This window comes from Malaya genurostris, chromosome 2 (genome assembly GCF_030247185.1).
Source record: "Malaya genurostris strain Urasoe2022 chromosome 2, Malgen_1.1, whole genome shotgun sequence".
NCBI classification, from domain to species: domain Eukaryota; kingdom Metazoa; phylum Arthropoda; class Insecta; order Diptera; family Culicidae; genus Malaya; species Malaya genurostris.
In genome coordinates, this window is record NC_080571.1 from 20,016,964 (window position 1) to 20,030,366 (window position 13,403).

The window sequence follows — 13,403 nt, forward strand, 5'->3', positions numbered from 1 at the left end:
GTCATTATGTTGTCAAATTTTCTACTTTTGTCCTAAAGACGAATATATGAATTAACAATATGACTATGAGTGACTTAACTATTCCTGGGTTTTCCGGTTTTTCAGAACAGGCCCAAATCGCGTATGTCTAGTTTTTTCACTCTAGCTTCAAACAGAAATGGTGTTGTGGTGCCATACGAAATTCCTAAATTCATCCGGATCCGATTTCCGGTTGTGGAGAGGGTAAAGAGTGTTGAAAATTTCATACCGTCATTTAAAGAGGGCGAAACACATAACAAATTTCTAAGTTGGCCTCACTCCAATCTCAATTCTTCGGCGTTACTGTTGTAAAAAAGCTTGATTGTTCTGGAAAAAGAATGTCTTCTTGTTCAATTTCTCGCATGGCCATAGCTGAACAGCTTTCTGACAGTATTGACATGTAGCCAGCTTATTGTCGTGGGTGACCAGTGATAAGCATGGGAGTCTTGTATTCTAATCGATACTCAAATAATAAGGCATTGCCCTCTTTAGGTGTAAACGTAACAAACGTATGTCACTCAGCATATTCTTCCTACTATCGTCACAACAATATATTGTTGCTTCCATTTTTATCTTGCGATGAGTGAGGGGCACTTTGTTCGTGGCTCCTCTCATCCTCCATTGCCGCATCGGTGGTATCGTTGTTGGTTTCCGTTTTTTCTTCGTTTCCCTTGTAATTCGCAATCTTGGGTTGGTTGTTAGTTGCTGTAAACGCGCCTTGTTGTGCATTAATTGCAGTTGCTGGTGGGTTTGATGGTACAACAGGAGTACTGCGCTCACTAGTTTCCATTGTTGGGCAGTTCTCCTTATTTTTGTTTGAAGATGTCCTTTTTGCAGTTTCAGTGCAAAGTTTGCCGTAGTGTGCAGGTTGTTCACAGAACTGACATGTAACCAGTTGATTTTCATACGTAATCAGCGTTTTACACGGATGTATTCCATCTTGACCACAAACGATGTAAGATGGAATTGCTTTACGTAGTGGCATACGTACCACTCGAAAAAAATTCCGCCATACTTCCCTTTCGATGGAAAGAACTTCACCGTACTGCGACATATTTTCCCGAACATACCCATCGCTGGTCTGCGGGGGAAGGTCATGCACGCGTACTTCTATTGCATTGTCCACCATGTACACCGGGATTTTATATTTAACATTGTCAAATATTAATTTGCAATTGCATCTTTTTCACGTTTGAACATAATGTACACACAGTTAGACGCCTTGTTGAATTGAATCTCACTTACATCAGTAACGTTTAGATGAATTCGTTCCTTAAGCAAGATTTCAATTTCGGTTGCTGCTGGTCTAACTTTGCAGCGCTTGAAATCAATACAAATTGGCCTTGTAGGCCAAGTTTCAGGCTTCGTTAAATCGTATTTGCCCATTTCGTACTCTCTATTGTTCATTGCACTGTATTGTCTTTGTTTCTATCGTCTCGACCGTAAGCAATTGTCGACTGTGTCTGATGAGATGCGAGCACGAACTGAATCGCAAGTCATTGTTAGTATACGGTCAAACAAACGGAATCACCGGAAACAGTGGTTATATACATTCCAAAAAGGAACTCACTCACTACAAACATCTAAGTGTCCCATAAAAAAGTTCTTATTTTTTCGGATGCACCAAATTTCATATACGCCAAAATCGTATGAATTTGAATATAAACTAATAGAGTTTGTTGATCATGTTAGTTGATGGCCAGACGAACCGCCTTCAATTACACCGCTTTCGTTTACAAGCAATATTGAAACTCACTGCGTTTTCTCAGATTTCCTAATCAATCTGAGAACTGTTTCATTTTGTTGATTAGACTAGTTTATGCACAAACAAACTTTGTATCAGGTGTACAACTTTGCTTCCGCCGTTTTTTTCCAAAATTAAAAGCTTTATTGCGAAAAAGTGCTTACAGATGTATTATTCAAAGTACTGTCCGTCGTTAGCGACAACTTTCTTCCATCTTTCCGACAATTTTCGAATCCCGGCTCGAGAAAAGGAGTCCTCTTTTGAAGCTATCCATAAAGCAATCCATTTTTCGAACTCTTCGAAGGATTGAAAATGTTGATCTGCCAGGCCATGTGCCATCGAACGGAATAGGTGGAAGTCAGAAGGGGCGACATCTGGGGAATACGACGGGTGGGGCAAGGCTTCCCATTTCAGCGTTTCCAGGTACGTTTTTAACCACTTTTGCAACGTGAGGCCGATCATTGTCGTGTTGGAGGATGACTTTGTCATGTCGCTCTTGATATTGTGGCCGACTAAGGCGCATCAGTTGCGTTCGGTAGCGATTTCCTGTGATGGCTTCACCTGGCTATAAGAGCTCGTAGTAAATCACACCGAGCTGATCCCACCAAATACAAATTATAACCTTGGCGCCGTGAATATTCGATTTTGCCTTCGACGAACTAGCATGCCCGGGCTTTCCCCATGATTTTCGGCGTTTAGGATTATCGTATCGAACCAACTTTTCGTCACCGGTTACGTTTCGATGTGAAAACCCCTTACGATTTTGTCTTTGAAGCAGTTGCTCACATACAAATAGACGGCGCTCGATGTCCCTCGGTTTCAACTCGTACGGCACCCAGTTTCCTTCTTTCTGAACCATAATTGAGACCTTTTGAAATGGCTTGCTGACTCACTCCCAACGATTCGGCAAGCTCTTCTTAGAATTGGCATGAATCTTCATCAAGCAATGCTTCTAGTTGTTCATCTTTGAAGGTTTTTTCTCTTCCACTACCATGTTTGTCTTCGACATCGAAATCACCATTTTTAAAACGTTGAAACCACTCCCGACACGTTCTTTTACTCAGAGCAGCATCACCGTAAGTTTCTGAAAGCATTCGATGCGCTTCAGTTGCATTTTTTTCGAATTGTAACAGAAAAATGAAACTTCCCGCAAATGGCGAGAATTGGGCACATAAACAGACATTTTCGAGCGTGAATAATACGAAAACAAGAACAACTGTCACTGAAACTACGATGACAATTCGTTAGGCACCGTACACACTCACTTTAAAGGCATTATCATCTATGTATTTTGACCAGCCTCAGCCACAGCCATCTATCGGAAAACGGCGGACGCAAAGTTGTACACCTGATAAATTATTTTGAAATGTGTAACAAAAGTAATGCTGTTTTGTCTCTCAACTGTTACTTTTTAATTTTGTGTGTTATTTTCTAATTCCTTTCGGTTCCACTTTCCTGTTTCTTCGGTACGATAGCCTCCTTGTATTGATTATGTGATTATGATAATACGCTGAGTCACAAGATTTGGAATACGTTTTTGTGCTATAGTATGCGGAATTTCTTAGTAGAAGATTTGAGATTTTAATAATCTTTGCTACTATGTTCAAAAATCTCATCAACAATTTGTAAAAATAAAGTACAAATTTCAGTTCGATGGGAAAATTTTTAACGATGCCACAGATTTTCACTAGTAATATTGTTCCCGGTTTTTCACTAAAATTCCCCAATTTTTCCCGTTTTTTTTCTGGTGAAATCAAAATGCCGACTTTTTCCCGGTTTTCCTGATTTTTTCGATCACTTGCCACCCTGTTAAACAAAACATGAACATAAAGCGGGATGAAAAACTTTTTCGAAACCTGCTCTCAAACCAACATATTCAAATAAGTTTATCAGGGAAGCTGGTTACCGGAAAAAATCATTGGTTTCTTGCTCATAGTTTGAAGTTTGACGTGTAATCATTAATCATATCAAAACTATTTTCCCTTCATTTATTCAACATATCACAAAAGCAGTGATTTATTTCAATTATTAATATAGTAGTTTTAATGTAGTTTTGCGAGAGATGATTTTTTTAAATCAAATTTTAGTCCTAGAAATAAGATATAAAAAGAATAATGAAAACGAACTTTGTCAGATTAAGCTGTTCTTAGGAGCTAGAAGAAATTGAAAAGAAAAAGTTCTCTCGAAAAATTAAGAATAAATGTTTTTAAATATGAAATTGAGAAAAGAAAAACTCCTCCGATTGTGGCAGTACGAAGCATGAAACTGCGTTCAATTTTTTTACATACTTCTCCAAATCTCAACAAGTTCGTTCAAGCGAAATCATCTTTTATTGATTGAAAAAATGAATGTGATTTATTTCAGTATTGTCAATTCTTTTCCAATACATCATTCCCATTTGAATGCACACGATTATTTATCATCAATAGCATTGTCAAAATGTCGAGAGTGAGAGCCGCTAATCATTTTGATTGACAATTATATTGATTTGTGTAGTCCCACTAGTGACAAGAGGAAAGACAAAAGCGAACGCTCAAGTCAGGATATGAGCCAGCACGCGAGCCAGCTCACGAGCCAGCACACAAGCCAGCACACGATTCGACTCGCGAGTGTGTGCTTCAGACTTCGTGTGCGTGTTTTTTCTATCGAGGTCTATCAAGGCGGCTCTCCATTTTTGCAATCACACGCTCATGAGCCTGGTTTGAAAAAGCACAGGACCCGGGCTGTATGAGAACCGGCTCGTGTGGTGGAACGTGTGTAGGGTCATAACTGCTCTTTTCACATTTGCATTCGATTGGAAAGTTCCCACTCAGTTGGTCATATAAACCCTAAACTAAGCATCGAAACAGTCTGTTTAGTAAGACAATGTGTGGGTTCGATCGGTGTTACCCGGTGGATACGTGTTCCCTTACAATGCCATCACTTTTGCGTACATACGACATAAAATATGTAATTAATGAAAAGATTACATCACAATTTAAGTTTGCAATGAAATATGAACTGTTGGAAAAAGATAGCTTCGCTACTTGAAAAAAAAAATGGCGACAAGGGACGCGGATGAAGTGAGCTCACCACCATCTCCGTCTTTTCTACAGATTCACATTTGAAGCAAGAGCACTATTACTGACCTGTTATGCTTGGTGTCATCAACTAGTTATAGTGTTATAAATTTAGGTTTAACTGTTAGTTTTAACTGTACTGTTAAGCCTAAATGTATCTGTTGGATCATTGTAATCTGTTGATACAAATGATGAGGGGGTTTTATGCCTGCTGGAGCGAGAGATTGCCAAATTTCCTCTCCACCGGGCTTTTCCCTGCTTCCAAATAAATAGATTGTCGGAACAAACTAAAATTGTTCAGTTATTTTCATAGATAGTGGCCCTTATTACCGTTCTCACTTCCACATTCACTTCACTTACATGTCACTTCACTTGATTTTCCTTATTACCAGTATCACGCAAAGTGAAGTGATCACTGTGGTGGAAAAATCTAATTTTTTCAACAAAATTCTGGTGGCGTGATGTTCATAATGACATAATGTTCATCCAAGTAATTACTTTTATCTCTGAAGCGACTTCCATAATAAGAACCTAAATACACTTCACTTGGTTTTCACCGTGTAGTGACACCGGTAATAAGGGCCAATATTTGAGCAAAAAAAAATCTTCACGACTAATTGTATTAATGTAAAGACTGTTTAACTTAAAATCGCACAAAAAGGGGTTTTTCTCCGAAAAAGGAAGCAACACACAAAAACCTATCATTGGTATTATTTGGCATGGTTTTTATTTTATTTTAAAATTGAAATACCGAAAAAAAAATTTCTCAGCTCTTCGGATGAATTGTCGAAGATTGCGGCGAATACCTCCCATCAATTTTTGCACGGTTTGTAACGTTCCAACTAATCAGCCACCATTTTGCTTTAGGACAGACGGTATTTTGGTTGTTTTTTCAATTTTCTTCAATTTACGCTTTCCAATTGCCCAAATTCTTCTTAATAAAATCGATATCATTGCACTTATACCATTCGATGACATCTCGACCGTAGTGGCAACTAGCTAAGTCAGACCAGAACTTTACGGAACCGCTGTGTGATCGCATGAAAGACATGACCCCTTTTTTTGGAGATGCTACTCCCTGTAAAGTGATCTATTTGTAGATGTTTTGCAGTGACGGAAAGCTTCGTTTCTTTCCATAACTACATATGTCTTGTCAAATCATCAATTTGCGAGCAAATTTATCTTTAAAAAACTAATTTAAACTTGACCTCCTTCCTTTATTTTATTGAGTATAAATTTTTGACCAGGAAGTTATCCGAAATTCATATTGACGTTGCATCTTTTGAAAATAGGTGCTGAAACTTGCTTTCAATGCTCACCTTTATCAAACGGATTTGCCTTGTGGAATAAGCTTCTTGTGACTAGAAAAAGAAGGTGTAAATGTGCGGTCGGGTTCTCTGTGTGTATTCGACTTTTCTAGGGTTTTAATTTTGTGCATTTAAATTCAATATTTAATCGTTTGTAACGTCTTCTGCAGTTTTACTCGGAACCAGTGAGAGGTAAATAGTTGATGCAGACCTGTGTTGGGAAAATCATGATCCGAAAAAGTTCATTTCACTATCACTCGTGAAAAAATCAATTCAAGAGATTATCGAAAAAAAAAACTCAGTGACTGATAAAAGCACTTCCGATATTTTCAAGCATAAAACATGCATCCACAAAACTCTGAACCTCGAAATTCACAAAAAAAGTGATTTTTTGTGTAAGCGAAACTTGATGAAGAATTTTCACCCGCAGAAATATCGCTAAAGAGATAATCGAAAGAGAGAAGAGTCTCCGATGATATGTCGATACTGAATTTCTTTTACGCTTTAGGTCGACTCCGAAGTGATTCGAGCAATATTCGATTATTATATTTTTATCAACAAAAAAAACTGCTGAATAAATTCGCAACTGAGTCGCAATTGAGAAATAAAAACTGGGATATTTTCAATGCACGTAGGGAGGTCAATATGAACAATACTATTTTTTCCACATTCCAAATAGTGATTATAGCAACGAAAGACTGCTTATATTACACTGCACTATTTAAATTAAACCCAATAAAATGCTATTTAGCATGAATTTGATTTGTAGAAGTAACAGGAGCACAGCATTGTCAGCATGTCTCGAACACACAGTAGGCACAGTGTTTGAATGACGCGTTTGAATCGGCATAGCGGTAGTCTGCGCTCCTGTTACTTCTGCGTCCGTTATTCAAGCTAAATTGGTTAATATTTTTCAATCAGATGCATAACATGATTTGTGTTTGTTTTTATTTATGTTTATATTATCATTCTAACTATTATTAATCATGGCATTTGCTACTTTTATTGATGATTCCATTGACTCTCTTATCAACCACCCTACGCTCACTGAACATTTTCAGAAAGGTTCAGTTTTTGATCATCGACGATTTTATTCATCATGTATTCTGCAAAGGTTTGAGATACAACGGCTATGAAAATTCATTTCCAAAAACTCTTCTGTTCAAGAATCATATCAGATATATTCAATGTGCGAACTTTTTTCTTGAATATCATCGAGCAGAATGTTCGCTAGTGAACTTTTCACAACTGATTTTTTGTCATGCGAAATCCATTGTAGTGAAAATTGCGTTGTCAAAAATTCAGTACTGAACTTTTCAGCAGTGAGATTTCTGATCGATGACTTTTTGTCTTGTGAAAAATTTCCTAACACTGGCTACAGACTACATGGCTTGTTTACATTGGTATCCAGAATTGTAAACAGTTTGTAAACAGTTCGGTGTGACTACATACATGAAAAATAATGCTGCTAGTTTACTTCGATAGAGCTAAAGGATGATTTTTTAAGAGGTATAATATTTGATAAAAAAAAACAAAAACCGAGAAACTTGTGAAATCTTTATTGGAATCGATAGAAAGATCAATATAATTCAATGTTAGAAAATGACTTCATGCAATAGTTGGCCGGGGCTCCGCTTTAGATGGATCAGGCGCAAGGTTCAATTTAGGCACACTCTCTCCAACATATCGGCCGGTAAATGCTTCAATTTTGGCTTCCATTGCGACAATCGTTGCTGGTTTATCCTCGTAGACATGAGCCTTAACATGACCCTTCACACCTTCTAGGTGGCCACTTGACGGACCCAAAATGTGAGATAAACTGTTCATCGAAGGCGGTCTCAATTCGCTTATTGTTTCGCGTGCCGTGTGGGATGTGGCACCGTCTAGTTGAAACCACATGTCAGGAATGTCCAATGCTTCCATTTGGGGTAAAAAAAATCATCTGTCATCACACGGTAGCGCTCGTCATTCACAGTAACGTTCCACCCATTGTCGCCTTTGACGAAATAGGCCCGACGATGCCACCGGTCCATAATCCTCACCAAACAGTGACTTTTTTGGGATACATTGGAAGGTCTTGCAATGTTTCTTGCTGGTCTTCACTTCAGATGCAGCAATTTTGCTTGTTGACGTATCCATTCAACAAGAAATGAGCTTCATCACTGAACACAATTTTTCGAAAAAAAAACCGGTTTTATTCCTCCTAGTTGTGTAATGATGCCTTTGTCATATTATTCATTTTCTCCTGTATAAAGACTGTCCCGAAAAGTATGGACGCACTTTGATTTCGCTGTAAATAATTCACAAGTGTTAGATATTCAAATTTTTTTTCGATTTACTGATAATATTAGACTACAACAACAGAATATTATTCTCAACATTTGCTACTTAGCCATTGTAGACTAGCTGGCGCACCTTCTTGCGAACGTTCCTCATTAAATTCCGTACAGACTTCTTGGCGACAAGTTTTAACACTTTTTTCCAATCTTTTTCGAACTGTTGAATGGTTTCGGCTGCCGAGACATGTTTCCAAAGATGTGCCTTCGTTAATGCCCAAAATTCCTCAATTGGTCGAAGTTGTGGGCAATTTGGTGGATTCATGTCTTATGGGACGAAAGTGACATTTTTGGTAGTATACCATTCTACCGTTGATTTCGAGTAGTGGCAAGAAGCAGGATCTGGCCAGAAGACAACAGGATCCTTGTGGCTTCGAATCATGGGTAGAAGTCGTTTTTATAAACATTCCTTGATGTATATTTCGCTGTTCATTGAAGCAGTGGTGATGAAGGGTTTCGAAATCTTACCGCAGCTACAAATTGCTTGCCAGACCATAGCTTTCTTATCAAATTTTTCGACTTCAATCGATGTCTCGGACTGGTTTAACATTTGCCCTTCTCGCACCGTATAATATTGTGGTCCCGGCAAGGATTTGTAATCGAGTTTCACGTAGGTTTCGTCGTCCATGATTATGCAGTTCAAATTTCCAGCAAGAATCGTATTGTACAGCTTTCGAACCCTCGGCCTGATCGATGCTTCTTGTTTCGGACTACGTTTTGGTTGTTTCTGCTTCTTATAGGTTCGAAAATTCAAATGTTCTTTAGCACGAATAACATTTGACTTCGAAGTGCCCACTTTTTTGGCCACATCCCGAACTGAAACCTCCTTCTTTTGCTCGAACGCCTTCAGTATACGTTTATCCAACTGAGGTTTAGCAGGACCTTTTTTTCGACCCGTTTTCGGTTTATTCTCAAAGGTGTTATCCTCACCGAACTTCCTGATTGCATTTCGCACGGCTTTTTCACTTACTCCTTCCATTTTTGCTTTCTTTCTCAGTCCGCGTTCTGTGCACCATTTGTACACAATTTTTCGACGTTGTTCTGCTGAAAGTCCACGAATTTCGAAACAAACTAATGAAAACGAATATGAAACTGCACAAGTGGTTAGAGAAGAGTGTAAACAACAGGACGCAGCCATAAAAATTGACAGATTCAGAACCATTGCGAAATGGCAGCGGTTCTTGGTTTCGTCCATACTTTCTGGGACAGTTTATAATTACAGCAGAGATTCCCTGAAATACTACTATTTAAAAATAATTAGAAAATAGTTTTGAAGTTTTCTGGTCAATCTTGAGCAAGTGAAGTGAGCTCCATTTTATCACATTTGATTATTATTGTCAATACTTTCGGAACCAAAAGCTTAATATCGGTGTAGGGACATTCGGTTCATTCAACCATACACTAATGTTACCTACAATTTTTTTTACGATTTGAATTTTGGAAAAAAATGTACCGGTAGTCGGACTTGGATAAAATTCAGCAAATCGTTTATGGTACTATTATTGGTTTGTACAGTTACAGACTCTGATTGTCTGCAAACTACAGAAAATCACTAGCCAATAAAAAGAGCTAGCTTATGAACAAAGTATTCTTGAAATTGGCATTCTTACACTGAGCACCCTACCTCCGGAACAAGGGATTTGATCCGAATGAACATTGGAATATGCTTATGGCATTTTGAGACCTTTCAGTAGAATCTAAGATGGTGAAAATCGGTTCAGCCATCTCCGAGAAAAGTGAGTAACATTATTTTCACATTTTTTTATTTATACCATCCTGTAATTCCTGAAGCGGAAGTCGGATCCAAATGAAATTCAGGAACTTTGTATGAGACCATAAGACCTTTTATTTAGCCATCCATCGGAATTTGAATGCCTTCATAATAAACGGTTCGCCCGGAAAGTGGAGGGATCGAACTCTGTCTCTTGGATAATTTTGTTGCTAATTTTTCTTTTTTTTTTTACTTCCTCCAACAATACATTTTTTAGTCTGTTGTTTCGTTGGATACTGATCTAAGGAAAATCTCTTAAAATACTATTCCTATAGCCGTATTTTCTTCTGCTAGATGAATTCTTCCAGATTGAAAAGCTCTGTTCTCTAATATCGTGTGTAATATCGCTAAATAGCAACACATTCGTTTTTGAAGAAGGTCTTTGACAGGTCTTTTAATCCTTCGGATTGGGAATTGTATGGACGACAACAAGTGAACGGGCAGAAGGCAAAGTGGTCAACAAAATTCCAGCTAATGAACCCTGACAGGCGCATTTTACCACCTTCAAAGTATGGCAGTGATTAGTGCTTTCTTTCGGACGCGCACTCACTGGCCGGTGGAGCCTTTCGGCAAACCGCCTTCGTCATTTCACAATTATTACATCATTTTCGAGCCCGAAAGCAACGGATCGGCACGCCGGCCAATGATCGGTACTTTAGTGCGACACTGCTGAAGATGATGAAGCTATTGAATCATTTGGTTTTTATTTCATTCCAAATGAGGAGGTTGGAATTTCGGATTTAATGGAGTCCACGACGATTCCAGTTAATCAAAACGCCAACCTTAACCGCTTTAGGTTACAATAAATTTAACACTTCCAGATGATTTTGTATCCCGTTGGCCACGCAGCAGTTCAACGAAAACGTCAAAAATTCGAACATCGCCATGCCCAGCAGAAACCAGGCGAGTGTTTGCTGGGATTTTCTTACAAATTGTTCCAGTACAGCTTGGCAACCTTCTTCGATTATTCGGCAACCGGTTGGAACGGATTTATCGGAGCAGCAGGATCGTGGTAGCTTCTCGAGTGAACCCCAGTCTTGGTAGGAAATATTTCCGCAACACTTGAAGGAGCGCTGTAGTCGCTCAACGTCATCATCTGCGGCCGGATTGGAGTCGCTAGATTGCCACAGACGACTGTGGAAATGTCTCGTGAACCACATTTCGACTTTTTGGTTTGTTCGCACAAGGTTGGTGAATAGTTGCAATGACATTGCAACTTGAGCCGCGATCAGTACGAGCATCAGAAATGCATAAGTTGTCATCATTACGTGGGAGTGTTTGATGGTTCCACAGAATCCAAACGAAGCTAATGCGAACACCACGCATCCCAAAACGATGGCCAGCACGGATTCGCTAGCCAGCAAGGCATCAGTCCCGGAAAAGTCCTTCACCGGATCAATGTCTTCACTTATTTGAATGCCTAAGACAATCAACGCGAGACCACTTAGAATGCAGAATAAATTGAACACAAGCAATAGCAATTTGACAGTTTTTAGTCCCACTTTAATAACCATGATTCACGACGTAACAAGAAGGTTTCAGATCACAGCCAGCTACGATCGCACTGTTTCTATGATATTTACTAACAAACTTTATTCTTTTATTCTTTTTCAGGGTATACCAACGTGTCCGATCAGTTTGGACTCGTTGCGTACTCGGCTACCAGACATTGCCAGTTGGCGGTTACCCCACGTATGCAAGGAAGCCGTCACCAACAACAACAACAACAACGTAAACAGCAGCAACAACAACAACAACAGCAACGGCCCACTTGGTGGAAGTGGTCTAGAAGCAGGAACCACCGGAAACTACAGTAGCAACCTTACGACGGCGGCGTCGGACGCCTTCTATCAGCCCCAGTCGCTGGGGGCCCTATCCACCGTGACGGCATCGACGACCGTCACCAGCTGTGGATCTGCCGCGGGGGGAACAGCGACAACCCAGCAGCCACTTCCGCAGCAGCACTTCCAGCAGCTTGCCCAACAGCAACAGCACCAGACCAGTTTGCACAAGTTCTACAAAGCGCACAAGAAGATGCCGGCATTTCGCGGCCGGAGAGGCTGGTGCGGATGTTTGCAGGTAGGTTCAAATATGTTCCATTTTCAGGCGAATATTTGTGAGAAAACCTGGTGTGATGATGTCTTTCTCTTTCATAGAAACAATCTCATAAAAAAATGGTTTTTTTATTAAAATAATTACTGACAATAATTTGGGCTCACCTTTAATGTTCTGGTCCCAGAATGTCGATTTTTTCAAAAAATTTCGGAAATCTCATGTAATTTTCTAACTTTAACCGCCGGGTAGCATCCCCTACCTATGTCCGATGAGGCTCAAATTTTGCATGGGGATTATTTAACGAAATTAGAGGTGATCCCAAATTATTGGCACCCTTATATACATTAGAGCGATAAAAACAACGTGTTTTGTCGGTTACGTCACTTATACCATCATATCTCCGGAACCAAAAGTCACAGCCGTTTGATCTTCAAATTTGATCAATGGCTAAATAATAGCTTTAAAATGGGCATACACTTGTTTAGATCGGTACAGTCCGAGAAACTTGCGCGGTAAAAAACAACTCGTTTTGTCTATCACGTCACTTAAGTCATCATATCTCCGGAACGAGAAGTTATAGCCATTGTGTTCAAACTTGATCAATAGCCTAACATTCGTAGTCATTTGATCTTTGACCTTGATCAATGGCCCAATAATAGCTTTTAAGCGGACTAGACTCACCATTATCGGTTTAACCATCTCTGAGAAAATTGAGCGGTGAAAATATCTTCGGAAAGTACACACATGCAGACATTTTTCGATCTCGTCAAACTGAGTCGAATGGTATATAGCACTATGGGTCTCCAAGGCTCCGTTCGAAAGTCTGTTTTTCCTGCAATTTTGTTCGTTCCTAATAAGGTTACCACCTCAGATGCATCCCTCGCCCGGTATTACAACAGATTATTTGAACCTTGTAAGGGGTGTATGTATTTAACTAGGGATATGATGCGTAGGAGAAGCGCATGGTTTTGTCTGTTAGACTGGCTAATTGGAGTCTTAGTAACAATTTTTCATCCGGTTGATAATGTGCTAGTTAGATTAGATATTTAGCTCTCAAATTGTGAAATCTGATTTTGCATCAAATTTATATTGTTTTCGCTTGAGTAAACTGAA

The 13,403-nt window shown here is 39.3% G+C and overlaps 2 protein-coding genes across 3 annotated transcripts in view; one reads left to right on the forward strand and one right to left on the reverse strand.

Moving 5' to 3' along the window:
• Positions 1-13,403, forward strand: part of LOC131430887 (disheveled-associated activator of morphogenesis 1) — a 232,528-nt gene that overhangs the window by 178,061 nt on the left and 41,064 nt on the right. For both annotated transcript variants that reach the window (XM_058596133.1, XM_058596134.1), the window contains exon 2: positions 11,850-12,314. In XM_058596133.1, coding sequence (XP_058452116.1) covers positions 11,850-12,314 — 465 coding nt within the window. The remainder of the gene's footprint in view (positions 1-11,849; positions 12,315-13,403) is intronic.
• LOC131430889 (CD63 antigen-like) lies at positions 10,943-11,752 on the reverse strand. Its single transcript, XM_058596137.1, has one exon. It carries the CDS (start codon positions 11,747-11,749, stop codon positions 11,033-11,035), a length of 717 nt encoding a protein of 238 aa, XP_058452120.1. The 5' UTR covers positions 11,750-11,752; the 3' UTR covers positions 10,943-11,032.